This window comes from Ruditapes philippinarum, unplaced genomic scaffold (assembly GCF_026571515.1).
Source record: "Ruditapes philippinarum isolate M1 unplaced genomic scaffold, ASM2657151v2 ctg1116_1_1_1_1, whole genome shotgun sequence".
In the NCBI taxonomy this organism is placed as follows: Eukaryota; Metazoa; Mollusca; class Bivalvia; order Venerida; family Veneridae; genus Ruditapes; species Ruditapes philippinarum.
The window spans coordinates 274,410-295,534 of record NW_026866607.1 but is presented as its reverse complement, the minus strand read 5'-3'; the positions used below and the strand labels follow the sequence as shown (position 1 = coordinate 295,534).

At 34.4% G+C, this 21,125-nt stretch overlaps 1 protein-coding gene across 1 annotated transcript; it reads right to left on the bottom strand.

Annotated features, from left to right (window-relative positions):
• Positions 1-828: 828 nt before the first annotated feature.
• LOC132733040 (integrator complex subunit 4-like) lies at positions 829-19,571 on the bottom strand. The gene is made up of 16 exons (XM_060719618.1): positions 19,449-19,571; positions 18,780-18,962; positions 18,047-18,186; positions 17,529-17,649; positions 16,768-16,839; positions 14,985-15,159; positions 14,159-14,364; positions 12,918-13,060; positions 12,006-12,121; positions 11,569-11,702; positions 9,691-9,845; positions 9,167-9,260; positions 6,192-6,454; positions 4,412-4,709; positions 3,462-3,582; positions 829-1,096 (listed from the first exon to the last, which is right to left on the bottom strand). Exons 1-16 carry the CDS (start codon positions 19,569-19,571, stop codon positions 936-938), a joined length of 2,505 nt encoding a protein of 834 aa, XP_060575601.1. The 3' UTR covers positions 829-935.
• Between the last annotated feature and the right edge of the window lie 1,554 nt (positions 19,572-21,125).

The following is a 21,125-nucleotide window of genomic DNA, read 5'->3' as shown; positions in this document are numbered from 1 at the left end:
TTTTACTATAATGTTCACATTTGTTCAACTTTAATCTTTTATGAGGTTTAGGTGAGATAAGAACTTTCAAGTTTTATTTTACTATAATGTTCACATTTGTTCTACTTTTATCTTTTATGAGGTTCAGGCGAGATAACAACTTTCAAGTTTTATTTTACTATAATGTTCACATTTGTTCAACTTTAATCTTTTATGAGATTTAGGAGAGATAAGAACTTTCACATTTTATTTTACTATAAGGTTCACATTTGTTCTACTTTTATCTTTTATGAGTTTTAAGTGAGATAAGAACTTTCAAGTTTTATTTTACTAATGTTCACATTTGTTCTACTTTTATCTTTTATGAGGTTTAGGCGAGATAAGAACTTTCAAGTTTTATTTTACTAATGTTCTAATTTGTTCTACTTTTATCTTTTATGAGGTTTAGGTGAGATAACAACTTTCAAGTTTTATTTTACTAATGTTCACATTTGTTCTACTTTTATCTTTTATGAGGTTTAGGCGAGATAAGAACTTTCAAGTTTTATTTTACTATAATGTTCTCATTTGTTCAACTTTTATCTTTTATGAGGTTTAGTCAAGATAAGAACTTTCAAGTTTTATTTTACTTTAATGTTCACATTTGTTCTACTTTTATCTTTTATGAGGTTTAGACAAGATAAGAACTTTCAAGTTTTATTTTACTATAATGTTCACATTTGTTCTACTTTTATCTTTTATGAGGTTTAGACGAGATAAGAACTTTCAAGTTTTATTTTACTAATGTTCACATTTGTTCTACTTTTATCTTTTATGAGGTTTAGACAAGATAAGAACTTTCAAGTTTTATTTTACTATAATGTTCACATTTGTTCTACTTTTATCTTTTATGAGGTTTAGGTGAGATAAGAACTTTCAAGTTTTATTTCACTATAATGTTCACATTTGTTCTACTTTTATCTTTTATGAGGTTTAGGTGAGATAAGAACTTTCACAGGTTTACAGAGTTCTATGACGTTACTGTCTTCTTCACTACTGGAGGCTGATTTGGTCTTGAACTTTGTTTTGGCAGCAGATGACGAAAGAATCACTACACCTATTTCAACTGTGCACGATTCTGAAACAAGAAAATGCAAAACTAAAGTCAATAAAAATACTTATATAATAAGGAAATGCTCGTCAGGTAAAATACTGCCTAATATTCAGACACCTTTATCCACTTTCTAAAATTTGGAGAACAATTAATTCCTCTTAGGTTCATACAAAGAAAGAAAATATTAAAGCTGCATACTTGAAATATTTCAAGAAAATCAATCTTGAGAAAACTGTACTAAGATTTTAAAGGAAGTCAAAATATTCACAATTTAAGAAATAATCTACATATTATAAGCGATAAATAATTGTTTTTGCATTATCTGTCACCAGATTTCTACTGCGCTACCTTGACAGTACATTATATTTTTGCATATTCTGACTTTCATAGATTTTAAATGTTGTTTGCACTGTGTAAATTATTTTCTTTATTCATTTGACAATATTTTACATTTTCATATATTTTAAAGATGTTCACTAAAATAAGCATGACTTTGTTTCTGAAGGCAAGAATCATCTGTGTTTGTTTATAATATTTAATTTGAAACTTAATTGAAATAAAGTAAAAATCATGGTTTAAGTATTCTTTAGTGTACATAATGGCAATTCACATAAATGGAACGAATACAAAATGTGACGGAACCTTAAAGCATGAAAATAAGCAACATTAGTTCCACATGTAAAGGGACATAAAACAAAGTTCTGATGCAAATGTAAAAACTAGAAAATGTATACTTCTATGTAAAACTTGAAATGTGTCCATAGGACACGGATGCCCCCACACGCCACTGTTCTGTCAATCTTATGACTCTAGGTCAAATATTTTTTGGACTACATGTGCCACAAGTTGAAAACTAAAAATCAACAAAGGGCCATAATTCTGTAAAATTTGGTCACAGCAAAAATTCCTTCCTTTACTACCATCACCATCTACACATTAAGGTTGTTAATCCCTGGAAGTTTAAGCAAAATCTGCCATCCGGTTTAAGACGAGTTGCGTTCACAAAATTTCTACATAGTATATAATGCAAAAATAAAAAAAGGGCCATAATTCTGTTAAATTTGGTTGCAGCAAAAATTCCTTTCTTTACTACCATCTACACATTAATGTTGTTCATCCCTGGAAGTTTAAGCAAATTCTGCCATCCGGTTTAAGAGGAGTTGCATTCACAAAATTTCTACATAGTATATAGTGAAAAAATCAACAAAGGGCCATAATTCTGTAGAATTTGGTCGCAGCAAAAATTCCTTCTTTTACTACCATCTTCACCTGAAGGTTGTTCATCCCTGTAAGTTTAAGCAAAATCTGCCATCCGGTTTAAAAGGAGTTGCGTTCAAAATATTTCTACATAGTATATAGTGAAAAAATCAATAAAGGGCCATAATTCTGTTAAATTTGGTCGCAGCAAAAATTCCTTCCTTTACTACCATCTACACATTAAGGTTGTTCATCCCTGTAAGTTTAAGCAAAATCTGCCATCCGGTTTAAGAGGAGTTGCGTTCACAAAATTTCTACATAGTATGTAGTGAAAAAATCAACAAAGGGCCATAATTCTGTTAAATTTGGTCGCAGCAAAAATTCCTTCCTTTACTACCATCTACACATTAAGGTTGTTCATCCCTGTAAGTTTAAGCAAAATCTGCCATCCGGTTTAAGAGGAGTTGCGTTCACAAGATTTCGGGACGTACGGACGGACTGACGGACGGACGGACAAGTGCAACGCTATATGCTCCCACATTGTGGGGGCATAAAAATAAAGTAAAACTCCATTTAAAACTGAATCTACGTATCTTATGTCAAAAATCATAAAAACGACTGACATATCATCTTACACTATCAAAGACTTTCCTATGTAAAACCAAAGACAACTGTTTGTAAAAATATTAGAGTAGCCTACAGTCTAAAAATGTTTCCTTTCCCTTTCATCCCTATTATGTGTTAGAATAGAAACACATGTACATTTTTATCATAAATGTGCTGAAGTATAAGACTGCAAGGTATGTTGTTAAGATGTTCAGGTATACGACCTTCGTGATCTTAATACTGTGCATCTCCAATATTATTACAGCAAAACACACTCAAAATTTAACCCTTAAAGTGCTGGAACCAAAAGCATTAAGCCTTTGCCACCAGTAATATAGCCAGGCCAGCCTGCACATCCTTCCAGCCTGACCAGGCTCTATACTGTTGGCTGACAAACTTTAAAAAAAATTCAAATTGATATTATATCCCTAAATTTGAAAATAGACAATCCCAAAAAATGGAAGTGGGACAAGTCCATTTAAAATATTCAGCATGTTAAGGGATAAGATGTATTTTCTACAGCAAAGCTATCTTCTGGCTGCAATTTATAATCACGATTATAACTATAACAATGAAAATATGTTACCTGACCAGTGCCCATGTGAGAGAAGAACATGTGTTGTTAGTCTATGACCGAGGGCACTTCTCTTACGGACATCATGTGATGAAGGTATGGTCAATGCTACAGTTGTATCAGGATACTTTACCTAAATTTACAGTCAAAATGAGAACAGGCAATTTGAGACAAATGAACTGTATTAAAATTCAGTTAAAAATGTATTTATCACTATTTTCCTACAGGCTATAACAATGATCTTTCGATGGCACCAGTACTGGGCGGGTCAGTCCGACGTTCATGTTTGGAGCTCATTGCAGCTTTTAATCCAGCAGATTTAAATGTCAAACATGTACTAATTTATAAACATTCAATAAACTCATATAAAGGAGCTATATGTAAAAAAAACCACAGTGGAGTTCCTTTAAAAGAAAAACTATAGATCTTTTTAAATTAATATATCAACAGCACAGAAAGTCACTGGAGAAAACAGATAATAATAATTAAAGTGGAAATGTACTATACATGACACATTGTCACCTTAGAGCAGAAATGGGTTATCTCCTATCAAATTGTATAAGGAGTTAAACTGTTACTCCACTAAGGTGACAACATATGAGCCGCGTCAGGACAAAACCAACTTAATGCGTTTGCGACCAGCATGGATCCAGACCAGCCTGCGGAGCCGCGCAGTCTGATCAGGATCCATGCTGTTCGCTTACAAACCCTATTACAGGTAGAAAAACTGATAGCTAACAGCATGGATCCTGATCAGACTGCGCGGATGCGCGAGCTGGTCTGGATCCATGCTGGTCGCAAACGCATAACGTTTGTTTTGTCACGACGTTGCTCATATATGTTTGATAAATCTATCTATATTAGAAAGTACAGAAAAATTATCAGTTATCAAATTAACAAATTGAAAACATATGTACTATCAACATAATTATAATAAACAAAATTCTTTATATTCCACTCACCTGAACTCTCACATTTTCAATCCGGGACACATTTTCAATATCAGCAATTAATAACACAGCTGCTGTAAGCCCTGCAGTAAACTTGATAGGATTATCCGACACTTTAGCTGGTTCGTGTATAACAGCATATGCCTTCCTCACCTTATTCATTAACATGCAAGTGACTGGACGTACAAGTTTTAGGGCAGAATGAAGCACATTCTGTACATTGGATAGCTGGTTACTTTTAAGATTCACTAATTCCGAGATTAGGTAAGATGTGCAACTGTCTGTATGGGAATCCGTATATGTTAAAAACCTGAAAGAAAAGACAGGATAAACAAGAGCGATCAGTAATCACATGTGTCGCCTCATGAAGGCAAAGTTCATGTTGGGACAAATTTTGTGACAGACAGACAGACAGACGGACAGTGCACAACTAGACTTGGTACTGATCATTCCTGTAAAGTTTGGATAAAATTGCACCAGTAGTTTATGAGGAGTAGTCCGGACAAGCTTTTGTGTATCTGGCAACACACAGAAAAAAACACCTTTTTAGCAAAGGGCCATAACTCGGCCAAAAATCATTCAACCGGAAAACCCGTGCAATATGCGCAAGGACTTGAGCTACAGATCAATCCTGTAAAGTTTCATTGAAATTGCATGAGTGGTATAAGAGAAGTAGTCCGGACAAACTTTAAAATTAAAAATTATTAAAGGGCCATAACTCTGACAAAAATCATTGAACCGGAAAATGCTGACAATATCCACAACTAGACTTGGTACTGATCATTCCTGTAAAGTTTGGATGAAATTGCACCAGTAGTTTATGAGTAGTAGTCCGGACAAGCTTTTGTGTATCTGGCAACACACAGAAAAAGAAACCTTTTTATCAAAGGGCCATAACTCGGCCAAAAATCATTCAACCGGAAAACCCGTGCAATATGCGCAAGGACTTGAGCTACAGATCAATCCTGTAAAGTTTCATTGAAATTGCATTAGTGGTATAAGAGAAGTAGTCCGGACAAACTTTAAAATTAAAAATTATTAAAGGGCCATAACTCTGACAAAAATCATTGAACGGGAAAATGCTGACAATATGCACAACTAGACTTGGTACTGATCATTCCTGTAAAGTTTGGATGAAATTGCACCAGTAGTTTATGAGGAGTAGTCCGGACAAGTTTTGTGACGGACGCACGGACAGACAGACAGACAGACAGACAGACGGACAGACAGACGACGGAGAAGTGATCCCTATATGTCGCCACTACTCCGTAGAGGCGACACAATAAAACAAGAGGGCCATTGTGGTCTAAGATCGCTCACTTGAGATTGATTGCTAGAAAAGGTCAAACAAATGAAATAGAGAAGAAATTAGCTACAGGCAAAGGTCTGCACATTTAAGTTTGCCACAAGATTTAAATGTATTTTCTTACAAGTCTATATATACTAAGTGACTGCCAGGGTGGGGCCAATTTTGATTCTAGGGGCATGGTTTATGTAACATTTAAAGAGGACCATAAGGTGATGCTACAAGACAAATATCTTTGCTCTGGTAAATGTGATTTTGGAAAAATATAAATTAATGTCTTGTATATACAAATTAAGTACTGATAGAGATAATGTGAGGCTTAAGTCCCAAATATTGAGCTAGACTATAAACTGTAAGCTGACCTTTCTTTATATCAAAATCTTAAAACAACTAATTTTCTTGCTAGCTTCATTGAATGTCATATTCAAGTAAGACAACTCTTTTCTATAAAAGGTTTTGAGAAAACTAAAAAAAAAGTAAACATACTTTTGTAAACCACAAAGGTAGTTTGTATACACATCCTGCGCTTTCATCTGGGTAGCCAGCTCTTGTGAGTTGGCCAAAGTTGACCCTAATCTAAAGGTCAAGGCCTTCAGTTCCGTCTGCTTTATTAGAGAGAGATCATTGTTTCCAAGTCCTAAAAAAAGCGTCTGCAGCCTATTGGTCAGATTTAAGACCTTGTCTACTAGAACATTCAGGTTGCTAACGGTAACACTTCCTGTGAGGATGTAGGCATGCTGGGACATCAACTGCAGGAAAAAAATTCTCTATGAGCTTCATATTAGCAGAATGATACAAACATATGGGTTATATATAAGTATTCATTGTTAATACAAGAGCGATCAGTAATCACATGTGTCGCCTCATGATGGCCAATTTCATGTTGGGACAAAAATTGTGACAGACGGACAGACAGTGCACAACTAGACTTGGTACCGATCATTCCTGTAAAGTTTGGATAAAATTGCACCAGTAGTTTATGAGGAGTAGTCCGGACAAGCTTTCGCGTATCTGGCAACACACAGAAAAAACACCTTTTTATCAAAGTGCCTTAACTCGGCCAAAAATCATTCAACCGGAAAACCCGTGCAATATGCGCAAGGACTTGAGCTACAGATCAATCCTGTAAAGTTTCATTGAAATTGCTTTAGTGGTATAAGAGAAGTAGTCCGGACAAACTTTAAAAATAACAAGAGCTGTCCGTAAGACAGCGCGCTCGACTTTTTTATTGCTTGCCTATAATACAAAACATTGACAGTTAAGGGCCATAATTCAAATAAAATCTTTGACAGAATTACCTTCTCCTGGACATGTTTGGGAATCATGATTGTAAACAAGTATTCCAACTTTCAAATTAATATCTCAAACAGTTCAGTCAAAAAGTGGACTGGTACTAAAAACTTAACCAAGATTCTAAGTCGATAAAAGGCCTTAATTTTTAAAACAAATCCTTGACAGAGTTACCTTCTCTTGCGTACAGATGGGGGTAATGATGTGAAATAGCATTAAAAGTTTCAAAGCAATATCTCAAAGGGTTAAGGCAATAAGTGGATTTTACCCATATTCAATGTATTTTCTAAGTCAAAAAGGGGCATAATTCTGTCAAAAAACCTTGACAGAGTTATGTCCTCTTGTCTGTTGATGAAGGTCGTGATGGTAAACAAGTATGGTCAGTTTCAAAGCAATACCTCCAATGGTTTTGAAATAAAGTGAGGTGGTACAAAAAACTTAACCAAGCTCAATACACTTTCTAAGTCAAAAAAGGGCCATAATTCTGTCAAAAACCTTGACAGAGTTATGTACTCTTGTCTGTAGATGGAGGTTATGATGGTGAACAAGTATGGTAAGTTTCAAAGCCATACTTGTAATACTTCTGAAATAAAGTGGGGTGGTACGAAAAACTTAACCAAGGTGTGACGCCGACGCCGACGCCGGGGCGAGTAGGATAGCTCCCCTTTTCATAGAAAAGTCGAGCTAAAAATTATTAAAGGGCCATAACTCTGACAAAAATCTTTGAACTGGAAAATGCTGATAATATGCACAACTACCCTTGGTACTGATCATTCCTGTAAAGTTTAGATGAAATTGCACCAGTAGTTTATGAGGAGTAGTCCGGACAAGCTTTTGTGTATCTGGCAACACACAGAAAAATACACCTTTTTTATCAAAGGGCCATAACTCGGCCAAAAATCATTCAACCGGAAAACCCTTGCAATATGCGCAAGGACTTGAGCTACAGATCAATCCTTTAAAGTTTCATTGAAATTGCTTTAGTGGTATAAGAGAAGTAGTCCGGACAAACTTTAAAATTAAAAATTATTAAAGGGCCATAACTCTGCCAAAAATCATTGAACCGGAAAATGCTGACAATATGCACAACTAGACTTGGTACTGATCATTTCTGTAAAGTTTGGATGAAATTGCACAAGCAGTTTATGAGGAGTAGTCCGGACAAGTTTTGTGACGGACAGACGGACAGACAGACGACGGAGAAGTGGCGACACAACAATATGAATCTACTTTTTGATTAAACATTTGTCAAAGTAAAAAAACTCCTATTCAAACTGTCAAGTCCTAAAGTTTTAAATTTTTTTTTTTTACTTTGGAATTTTTATTTTGGATTTTTTATTTGAAAACCTCCCTTGCAAAAGAAAATACAAAAGACAATGCACTTGTCATAGATTCAGTTTTAACATGTACCAGTTGTATGCATGACATATATATATCAACAAACTTGTGTGTTTGTTTGTTAAAACAATTGTTTTAATGGATTTTAAGTAACACTAACACTGCAAAAGTCATTTGGCCACTTTCAAGCTTTTCTGACGGAGAAAGACCTCAGGTGCCCACTTGTGCATAATTTTAGGAGCAAATGGCCACTGAGTAAAACCATCAACGTTCTATAAGCTAGCTGGAGAGCTTCCACACATTAAAGAATCTAAAGTCCCTGACGGGATTCAAAGCCAGAGTGATGAGGGGCAAGTGGTTTGAAGTCAACAACCTTAACCCCTTTGCCATGGATGCCCTTAGATATATACACAAAAAATCAACAAGACTTCTAGCTTAAATTACTTTTATTATTCAGATAACATTATAGGGTAAAAGAAAACAACAAGAACAGTCAGTAGGACAGTGTGCTCAACTATTCTCAATTTTCCATAGTAAAACAAGAGCCTAGAAAATGTAGAATGTTCCAAGTTTTAAACGGCCAATAATTATGTCAAAATCTAAGTTAGAGTTATAGGCCTTGGACATTGACAACCATTTATGCTCTCAAATAAGTGTGTGAGGTTTCAACCTATTCTGTTAAGTAGTTTTATAGGTACCAACTTGCACACAAAAAGTTGACCAAAGCTTGATGTTGATGCTGTGTGAATACAATACCAGTCCCTGTTCTTCAAATAGTTGAAATAAAAAAAAATGATCAAAAAGAAGGATGAAATCAAAGAGGTCATATCTACCTGTGTTATAAGAAGTTGACTCTGTAGAAACAAACATATACATTCTGCTGATGCTGATGTGTTCATGTCTAATTCTATAACTCTTTGTAGATCCCTATAACAAATAAATGTCAAAAATGTGATAAAATCTAGCTCTCAAAATATATGCCATGAATTTACATAAAAAATGCAAATAAGTTAACATAATTTAAACAATATGCAATTTTTGCTATGCAGAAATAAATAAGTATGAAATCAATGTATGCCCCATACTGTTCAGTTTTATGAGCTGTGTCACGACAAAACCAACATCATGGGTTTGCGACCAACATGGATCCAGACCAGCCTGTGCATCCATGCAGTCTGATCAGGATCCATGCTGTTCTCTTACAAACCTTATAACAAGTAGAGAAACTGAAAGCGAACAGCATGGATCCTGATCAGACTGCGCGGATGCGCAGGCTGGTCTAGATCCATGTTGGTCGCAAACGCACTTATGTTGGTTTTGTCGTGACACAGCTCAATTATTAACTATAAGTGCAAACCTGACAGCAGTTTCTAGAAGTTGTTTAGCAGTTATTGTATCAAGTGAGCGGAGATCAGACAACTTCTCCACCGTACATTTTATAAATGTGGCAGCCTCGTGAGATTTTTCCACCTGTGCCATATTTTCCACAAGAACTTCTTTAGAATCATCAGTCTGAAAAGAAGTTTCATGAAATTTATTCTGTTATTCTGTTTTAACTTTTGAAACAGAAACGCTTCTACAGTCTTATTGAAAGTATCATTTGTTAACCAATATGGTAAGTGGAGAATGCTCTATTAATTTTTTGTTTATAGCAGAGTTCTATAGATTTATACCAGTCCTATGTACTGCTTAAAGACACATTTTTCATTTATTTCAACTGCATTAAATATTTTTTCACTTTTTTTTGAAATGCTAAAGAAAAATAAATGACAAAATCATGATATATGAAATAAACTTGAACAGTAATGTTACTTATAATTTGAGTAAATGGAAATATGAATAACAAGAGCTGTCCGTAAGACAGCGCGCTCGACTTTTTTATTGCTTGCCAATAAAAAAAGTTTTTGCAGTAAAAGGCAATACAAGAATCTCTGTATTTTTAAAGTGAACAATGGCCATAATTCAAATAAAATCTTTGACAGAATTACCTTCTCCTGGACATGTTTGGGAATCATGATTGTAAACAAGTATTCCAACTTTCAAATTAATATCTCAAACAGTTCAGTCAAAAAGTGGACTGGTACTAAAAACTTAACCAAGATTCTAAGTCGATAAAAGGCCTTAATTTTTAAAACAAATCCTTGACAGAGTTACCTTCTCTTGCGTACAGATGGGGGTAATGATGTGAAATAGCATTAAAAGTTTCAAAGCAATATCTCAAAGGGTTAAGGCAATAAGTGGATTTTACCCATATTCAATGTATTTTCTAAGTCAAAAAGGGCATAATTCTGTCAAAAACCTTGACAGAGTTATGTCCCTCTTGTCTGTTGATGAAGGTCGTGATGGTAAACAAGTATGGTCAGTTTCAAAGCAATACCTCCAATGGTTTTGAAATAAAGTGAGGTGGTACAAAAAACTTAACCAAGCTCAATACACTTTCTAAGTCAAAAAAGGGCCATAATTCTGTCAAAAACCTTGACAGAGTTATGTACTCTTGTCTGTAGATGGAGGTTATGATGGTGAACAAGTATGGTAAGTTTCAAAGCCATACTTGTAATACTTCTGAAATAAAGTGGGGTGGTACGAAAAACTTAACCAAGGTGTGACGCCGACGCCGACGCCGGGGCGAGTAGGATAGCTCCCCTTTTCATAGAAAAGTCGAGCTAAAAAGTGGTCATGGCCATTTTTGACCTAAGATATGAAATAAATCTGAACAATCACGATACTTATCTGTGTAAATGGAGATATGAATAAAAAGTTTGCATGTGCAAGGCTAATTTTGACCTCAGATATATCATTTTATAAGATCCACCTGACATAGCCACTTACCAAATATCTTACTAAATTGTTATTTGTTCTCAAAAAGCAATATTTCCAGTAAAATAAAATAACAGGTGCTTCTTTTGAAATATGTTTTTTTTATGTAGCATCAACATAATGGAGGTCACATGGCAACTTTCCAGCTTTATAGGTGGAGACAGACCTCAGATGCCCTTCCTGTGCATTATTTCAGGCACAAGCAGGCACCTGTGTACAACAACCATAATTCCAGAAACTAGCTAGATAGCTTCCTCACATGAACAAATCCAAATTTCCTGTCAGGATTCAAACCTACAACTGTGAGGGGCAAATGGTTTTAAGTCAACAACCTTAACCACTTCGTCACTGATGTCCCTTTCACAATTCATAGATACACCCACCCTCCCTCTAACACACTTGTATACATTGTTTGTACCTTTAAGTCTGGCACCAGTTCTGGTATACTGTCTCTCAAGTAGGTAAAATGTCTCCAGGTATGTTCCTGAAACATTGGTAAAGCTGTACGATTTCCTGCAGCGGCATTAAATACTAGAACTAATATACTGATATCTAAATATATGTTATGGAAGATAAATTAGTTTCTTTTGCTTATAAATTAATTAAGTGATTATCCACAAATTAAGCGATAGCAAGTAATCAATACTGTATCTACATGTTTATGTTCAGATCCTAACTATAATTTCTATTATATCTACTACTAACAATTACCAGTTATATTACTGTATTTGCTTTACATTTTAACAAGACTCGACACTAACACTTCCATGATAAGTAAAAACATATCTGTGGACATTAAAAAAGGGTTGAACTTTGTTAAATCAAGTAATTTATCTGCAAGTTTGTCAAGGATACAAGCAGGATCGTCCATCTCAGGTTCTGGGGTATCAAAGTACGGGTGAAGACATAGAAACTCGGGCATCAGTGGTAACGCAAGGTTAGCACAATTCTTTCCCAGAAACTTCATACATCTGTCAAATATATCATTTTTATCAATCATTTTCATCATTACAAAATACACATTTTAGAACTATCATGATGGTGGTGGTGTTAGTAGTTAACCCATCTGACCACAACTGAAAGCCAAGTTGAATTTACCAGAGGACAATTCAGTCATTGTATTATTCCTAGGTAGATATACTTTGTTCATGCCAGAGCAGAGGTATATTGTGAATTTCCGTAAAAAAGATTTCATGACCAATACCTACACTGTTCAGGAATAGAACCCAGGTTGCCTGATTCAAAGTCCAATGCTCTACCTTTTGAGCTAACCAGATGGTTCAATTAAATATCAAGCTGACTGTAAAGCCTTGTGATTTATTTACCACTCTCATCTATGCAATATGAATCCATGTTATACTATGGTAAGACACATTTCTTTCTTTTTAGATTATTACATTGCTACATACATTATTTAATTTCTTATATACATTACAAGCTAAGGTTTTATACCATGTTTACATACAAACTTTATTTCTTATAATTGAGCCGTGTCACGACAAAACCAACATAATGGGTTTGCGAACAGCATGGATCCAGACCAGCCTGCGCATCCGCGCAGTCTGATCAGGATCCATGCTGTTCGCTTACCAACCCTATTACAAGTAGAGAAACTGATAGCGAACAGCATGGATCCTGATCAGACTGCGCTTATGTGCAGGCTGGTCTGGATCCTTGCTGGTCGCAAACCCATAATGTTGGTTTTGTCATGACACGGCTCATATATATATTACATCCTCAAATATATAAAACTGAAGACAAGCATACTTCCAAATATTCAGCCTGTCCTCAGGATACCTTCTCAGGTTATCAAGCAGTGCTACAACACAAGTATTGAGACATTCTTTAGTGGCAAACTTCATCTCACATAACATGTCTCTCAGAGATTCTCTTGACACATAGGAAAAGTCCTGTCAATGGAAACAAGTACAGATATCACATACTATAACATAACTTTGATTCATATATGGTGGTCGTGTTTGTAGTTTTCTCTCCGAATCATGGCAGGTAGGCCACATTGAATTTACCAGAGCTCAGGTCAGCCACTGCATCACATAAAGTAAAATACTTTATTTATATATTTAAAGCTGCCGCCTCCAGATGAACCAAAATATTTCAAGAAAATCAAACTTTATAATAAAGTACTGAGATTTTAACAAAAGTAAAAAGGTTCAAAATAAAAGTAAAAGTGTCCATTTTATGTGCGATTTATGACCGATTTAGCAGTTTTTCTTCACCAAATTTCTACTGCATTACTAATGCATTAAGGGCTATTTATGCAAATTTTGATCTATTTTTGGTAATTTACATGGGTTGTTAGTGCTTTTTGCAATATGAACATTGAATCAAGAGGTGTGCTGTTTTAATAAAACCCAACAGCATAATATCATTTAATCATAATATTTTGTGTAAAATTACCTGTAGAACACCTAACATTATATCGAGCTGATCTTCCCATATTTTTTGTGTAAAATTACCTGTAGAACACCTAACATAATATCGAGCTGATCTTCCCGTATTTTTTGTGTAAAATTACCTGTAGAACACCTAACATTATATCGAGCTGATCTTCCCGTATTTTTTGTGTAAAATTACCTGTAGAACACCTAACATAATATCGAGCTGATCTTCCCGTATTTTTTGTGTAAAATTACCTGTAGAACACCTAACATTATATCGAGCTGATCTTCCCGTATTTTTTGTGTAAAATTACCTGTAGAACACCTAACATTATATCGAGCTGATCTTCCCGTATTTTATATGTAAAATTACCTGTAGAACACCTAACATAATATCGAGCTGATCTTCCCGTATTTTTTGTGTAAAATTACCTGTAGAACACCTAACATAATATCGAGCTGATCTTCCCGTATTTTTTGTGTAAAATTACCTGTAGAACACCTAACATAATATCGAGCTGATCTTCCCGTATTTTTTGTGTAAAATTACCTGTAGAACACCTAACATAATATCGAGCTGATCTTCCCGTATTTTTTGTGTAAAATTACCTGTAGAACACCTAACATAATATCGAGCTGATCTTCCCGTAGTTCTAAATGTTGACTCAGCTTTTTCAGACTGTTGATGGCATTAAGTCGTACGCTCTCTATCTCGTCGTTAAACATGTCCGCAATACTGTCCTGACATAACAGCGCAAACCCCGGGTTCTGTGAGGCCAACTCGCATATCGAATCCAGAGTACAATTTCTCACCTCTAAAATTCACAAGAATTAAATTTTTTTTTACACGTGAAACAATTTATGTCATCAAATTATGTAAAAAAAAACAAACTCAAAAAAAACATGTATATAGGAGACATTTGTTATAAAACATGTTTATCTGATTTATCTTTATCTATCGACGTCGGGTCTGATGTCACAAAATCAGACAAACCATAAAATTTTTGATACCTTTCAGGCTTTGCATGAGGGACATTGAAAGCAAGTCAATAATGCATTGATATGTGCTCTTTTGCCATGAAATAAGATCTTAACTAATATTTTCTTCAAATCTATGGAACAAGCTATTGACCAAACAGGAATTTTAAACTGTCACTGTGACAAAAGGGAGTATCTGCTGGCCAAGGGCAATGTCAATACCAAGTCTAACAAACTTACTCTTATTCCTGCCGAAAAAATTTATTAGTTTAAACATATTTTATTTCTCAGAATATATATACACATTATAATTTACAATAGACAAAAAGCATGTCAATTATTCTTACAAAATAGGATAAGAATGAAAGACAAAGTGTTTTATGAAATTATTCCTCTTTAGATATTGATAAAACAAGGATTTTACATACTACATGTATATCAATATAGAAATTCATACCTGAGAATTCATCTTCCAGACCGTGAACAAATGCCCCACAGGCCCCTATATTCATTAAATTAATACTCTCAGGATCCAGTTCTTCTTTAGGGGCATCATCTGCCCACTTCTGTCCTGTTGACCATACACCAGAGGAATAATTGTCCTTCGCCCTTTCTGATGCTGTCTTCTTTCTCTGTATGGATAATGATAAAATTCAAAATATAAATTTTTTACAATATAGGTGCTACCTACCTTTTCATATCAAAGGCGAATTATAAATGATGATTGTTTCTATTAATTGATCAATAAATAATGAAACATCATGAACACTTTTATGAAATGTCTAAGTATTTGAACTCAAGGTTGTGTTATACAGCAATACATTTACATGTACTTTACTCTTAAGAAAAAAGAACATATTAATACATAAAACAAGAGCGATTAGTAATCACATGTGTCGCCTCATGATGGCCAATTTCATGTTGGGACAAATTTTGTGACAGACAGACAGACAGACAGATAGACAGTGCACAACTAGACTTGGTACTGATCATTCCTGTAAAGTTTGGATAAAATTGCACCAGTAGTTTATGAGGAGTAGTCCGGAAAGCTTTTGTGTATCTGGCAACACACAGAAAAAAACACCTTTTTATCAAAGGGCCATAACTCGGCCAAAAATCATTCAACCAGAAAACCCGTGCAATATGCGCAAGGACTTGAGCTACAGATCAATCCTGTAAAGTTTCATTGAAATTGCATTAGTGGTATAAGAGAAGTAGTCCAGACAAACTTTAAAAATAAAAATTATTAAAGGGCCATAACTCTGACAAAAATCATTGAACTGGAAAATGCTGTCAATATGCACAACTAGACTTGGTACTGATCATTCCTGTAAAGTTTGGATGAAATTGCACCAGTAGTTTATGAGGAGTAGTCCGGACAAGCTTTTGTGTATCTGACAACACACAGAAAAAAACACCTTTTTATCAAAGGACCATAACTCGGCCAAAAATCATTCAACCGGAAAACCCATGCAATATCCGCAAGGACTTGAGCTTCAGATCAATCCTGTAAAGTTTCATTGAAAATGCATTAGTGGTATATGAGAAGTAGTCCGGACAAACTTTAAAATTAAAAATTATTAAAGGGCCAGAACTCTGACAAAAATCATTGAACCGGAAAATGCTGACAATATGCACAACTAGACTTGGTACTGATCATTTCTGTAAAGTTTGGATGAAATTGCACCAGTAGTTTATGAGGAGTAGTCCGGACAAGTTTTGTGACGGACGGACGGACAGACGACGGAGAAGTGATCCCTATATGTCGCCACTACTCCGTAGAGGCGACACAAAAAATCATCTCTGAGTGGGACTGTGATTCCCCAAAATATTTATCCAACAAATCAATTCCTTGACACACTTTTAAGAGGTTTTATCTGTAGTTATCTAGATAGACATTGATAAAATTTAGATAAAGTCTTTAAAATCAGGTGCTACCTACCTTTTTCATTTCTGAGGAGGATAATGAATGTTTCCTTTTTCGGGAGTTATAATCGTTTTTGTAAACAAAAGGGGTATCTGATCAAAGAGGTAAGAATTACATGAGAGAGGGAGGCCACTCCAGAATAACTTTACTTTTATTCAAAACAGTTGTACCTCCCCTCAACCCCAACAGGAAGATAATTTTAATTTAAATCCACACAGCAGTGTGGGGCAAAGGGTGATTTGAAGTCAATGACCCTAACCACTCGGCCACAGAAGCCCCATACAATGTATATATGATATAAAGTTAAACTTACCCTCATATTTGACATGAGCTTTTTGTCTAAAGTTTGTTCCAGGAACCTTGTACTCACCAGATGTAAGGAGCCCTGAAATTGGGATATACATATAGCTTAATGAAAGTCAATTATTGCAAAAGAAAGAGTAAATAATTGCAAGAAATTGATGCCACAAATTATGAAAAATCTATTATCCACAAAACATTTTTATTTATTATCTGTTATCATGTCTTGAAATTGTTCTGCTTTACTTGTATAAACATATGTTCAAAGTATGTTAAAAAGACATTATGCCTCACAAACAAATTATTTTTTCTTACTTGGAAAAGGGCAAACATGTTTTTTTTAAATATTGTAGTAATAGATTAAGAACATGTGAAATTCTTATCATCTAAAGAAAATAGTGTTAAATGTGAACACATTTCTGATAAGAGTAGTGAAATGTAAACACTGTAGTATTTTGACTTCCATACAAAATACTAATACACTATAACTGTACTTATTGCCAAGCTCTGATATGGCTATATTTTAAACTGTAACAGAACATAAAAAATTTAGTGCTTTTGAAAAATAAAAATTATAGCATTTTTTAAGGAATAATGGGCATTTAAATGTATAACCTTCCCACAAATTTTGCTAAAGTTGCCTTAAATACCTGTCAGGGTATGCTCTACTTATACTGTATGTTCGGTTTTCAGAAGTTGCACTGTATTTTTTTTTTAATCAAATGGCTTTAATAAACTACTGTGCTGTGTGATAAATGTATTTAAGTAACTTACCAGTAGACTGGCCGCTTTAGTTCGTACTTTGACTGATATATCATTGATCATGTTACATATTTTAACAAAACCGTCATCAACAAGTCGTAACTCTTCATCAGAGTTAGGTACAGGAACAACGCTGAAATAAACAAACATATTTGTTGAACATGTATTCCCTACTAACACAGTTTTCATATACAATTTAAATCAAGTCATTTTAAGATTGTTCAGGATCATTCCAAGCCAGTTTGATTAATTTTCTGAAAATTCTGAGCAGAATAATTTTTTACTCATTGGACTTTGGTTTTACATCCCATCAAAAACAACAAAGGTTATATGGCAACTTTCTAGCTATCCTACATGTATCCGTACCGGCAGAAAGTGTTCGATTTTTTTTTTCTTACATCAGATCTATTAATTCCAGCATTAGATAATCTAACTTGAATATGTGTGCCTTAAACTTGAAAAATTAACTTGTTAATATCATATGCACTTAAAATGAAGCTTTCATAGAAAGGAATTTTTTTCACACCTACCTTTCAGGATATAAGTGACTTAGGACCCAGACTACTTGTATTGCTGCCAATCTAACACCTTCATAATCATCATTAAGGGCTTCCCATGCTGCCTTGTATAAACTCTCGTCTAATTTCACACCCCTCTCATGAAATGTTAACTGAAAGTTGAACATTTTACATTACACTGTATGTATTTTAGTTTGATTGTGTTTAAAGCTATAAGCATTCCAGAGAACAACCAGTACTAAGCAATCTGAGTTAAGTTGTTTGCTTATGGACACAACAGCTTGCCCCCGACGGGGTTTAAACCCACACCGCAAGCAATCCTAAGATTACTAGTTAGATGCATGAACCGCTCAGCCACACTGCCACTAACATTTACAAAAGAGATCTTTACATCAGAACAAGTCACAAATTGTATTAATAATGACAAAATTAACATTGTTTATTATCAATGTGTATATCTTTCCTGTCTACACCTTCATCCTAACATAACAAATTCACTTTAAATTTTTGTTGTTTGAATCCAAGTGATCTCTACATTAATAAATTATATGGTGCAACTTTTCTCTTCACGCTTCCAAACAGAACAATGTAAAACAAAGAACATTTTCAAATTACCCAAATTAATTTCCTTTTATAAACTTTTTGGTGAGATTTCATCTTTAACAATGACTGAGGGCATTAAATGGAAAGTCATTGACTCTAAACACACAATTATGACTGTTGCTCCACACTAACATTAACTTACCAAAGCCTCAAAGGCACTTGATCTTACTCTGGAGTCCTGATCCTGAAAAAACTTTTCCAACAGTTTTTGTACATCTGTGACATCATCATCTTTGTTATCTCCCTTTGGTAGATCATGTGACTCTAAATGGCCAATCAAACTAAGGCAGCTGCTTCTAATATGGTGACTGTCACTGGTCAAATTCTACAATAAACATGAAATCCAACTCAAGTACATGTATGTGATAAAAATCTTTACTCTAAGATACAACTTGCTATTTTACCTTTATTCAAATTTCTTCACATACATGTATGCTACATTATTAAGATCAAAACACACAAAAATTTGACAGTCTTGGATAGAGATGTTCAATTCAGGCCCAAAGGGAATGTGTGGAATTTCAAGTGACTTCCTTAAGTAGCTGTGGAGGATGACACAATACTCCAAACAGAAATCATTTATCTTTAGATAGGGCAGAAAAAATACAGTAAAAACCCATGCTCAATCTACGGGTCTGAAACAGTGATCTGAAATTTTGATACCTAAGATACGTGTGAAGTTTCAAGAAAATATCTTAAAAATTTGTTAATATTGATAATTTCTGTACACAAGATATACATGTATATACAGGTTCCCAATCATAATTGAATAAATATAAAAGATGACAAAAGTTTGTAATAAAAATGCTACCTGTATAGCAGTGTCAACAAGTTGTTTGTGAAGTTCTTTCAATGAGGCAGCTGACTGACCAATCACAGACAAGCTTGATATCAGCTGACTTTTAGCTTTCTGGGATTCTGAGGTATTAAACATAACATTTATATAAGATTTACGAAATTGTGAATTAAATGTTAATAACAAATAAAATTTTTAAACAGTCACAATATCAAATGATTTGAAAAATTTATCTATTTGACTTTATAAATGTTTAGAAAACAAGATTCCTCAAACATTTTTTCTATGTATATGTGAAGACGTTGTATTGTTTTTTTCTGGTCTCTTTCTAACATGCAAGCATGTTACCTCTTTACTGAGAGTGTCAACAACCGTTCTTGCTAGATTTCAAGCACTTATTCAGGAATTTTCGGAAATCGACTAGCAGACAGGCTTCTACCGACGTACAACTGCGCTGCTTTTTCTCGTGCCAATCAATGTTCCAGGCCAAGCTCGAATACAGGGCCAAGGGCTTGCACTTGTTTACTGGTAAACTTCTCTTCAAAGCTTCAGCAGAAAACTTGAAGTTGCAATCGTGGGAAAAAGACCTAAGGAAATGTAAAAAGATTATATTATAAATCATCTGTTAAATATATGCTACTGAGTAAATATTCTAAAAATCAAACTGTTGCACTCTCCACCCCTAAACATGTTCATGTCAGTGGAATATAAATATTAATTTCCATCCCGAAGATATATATTAAATTTGATTTTAAGATTACTGATCAATTGTAGAAAAAATGTTTAATTTGATCCAACATGTACATCAGTAAACTGTGTCATGAACTGTTTAAGACTTTAAGTTCCTATCTGATGTTTTTTTTAAATACTGAAAAACCAATCTACTAACTAGAACCTCCCCGCAAGTCGGATGTGTCCCCTTGGTGAGCAATATACGTTTAGGGGAAATGGCCAGGACAAAAATGAAATATGAAAATTAACAAAGGGCAATAACTAATATAAAAAAAGAAGAAGTCCAGAGCAGCAGTTTCTGTGCACTGCACTTCTTATCAATAAGATCTAGAGATATCATCCATATCTATGAAGTTTTAAGTCTCTAGCTTTTTATAATTCTGGAGAAATTGCCTGAATCAAAAATAAAGTACGAAAATTAATAAAGGGTAATAACTCAAAAATAAGAAGTGTAGAGTACCGGTTCTTGTGCAATGCACTTTGAGTCATTATAAGAAGCATGCATACCAAGTTTGAAGTCAATCCGACTTATAATGACTGACTTATGCTCTGGACAAGCTTAAGGGGACGCCGCCGACAACAAAAGTAACCCCTATATGTCGCCTTTTTCAAGGCAACACAAAAAAAATTACCTTGAAGATTTAGTTGTATTTCTGGTTCAATTGGTCTTTGAACTAGACGCAACTTTTTGATGGGCTTAGGCGCCTCTTCCTGAAGAAAATACAGTAAATTTCTTTGATTACTATACAAAGAATAATTACGCAAAATTACAGGATATTAAATCAAAAGTTTTAACTATGGCTATTAACTTTGTTTTTAAAGTGATAGGCACTTTCCTGTGAAATCTTGAATACTTGAATGTTATTATTGATAATATCCTTTAGATTCGATAAGTAATAGAAAGAGCATCGAAACACAAGGCTATCTGATTTGTACGAGAGGGCGTAGCCCCCTAGTATT

Excerpts from the sequence above, each read along its gene's own strand:
- LOC132733040 (XM_060719618.1), bottom strand. The coding sequence starts at position 19,571 with ATGTTTAATACCTCAGAATCCCAGAAAGCTAAAAGTCAGCTGATATCA. Across the intron at positions 18,187-18,779 it reads CAAGTGCCTTTGAGGCTTTG|TTAACATTTCATGAGAGGGG; the intron begins GTAAGTTAATGT and ends TTCAACTTTCAG. Across the intron at positions 14,365-14,984 it reads TCTGGAAGATGAATTCTCAG|AGGTGAGAAATTGTACTCTG; the intron begins GTATGAATTTCT and ends TGTGAATTTTAG.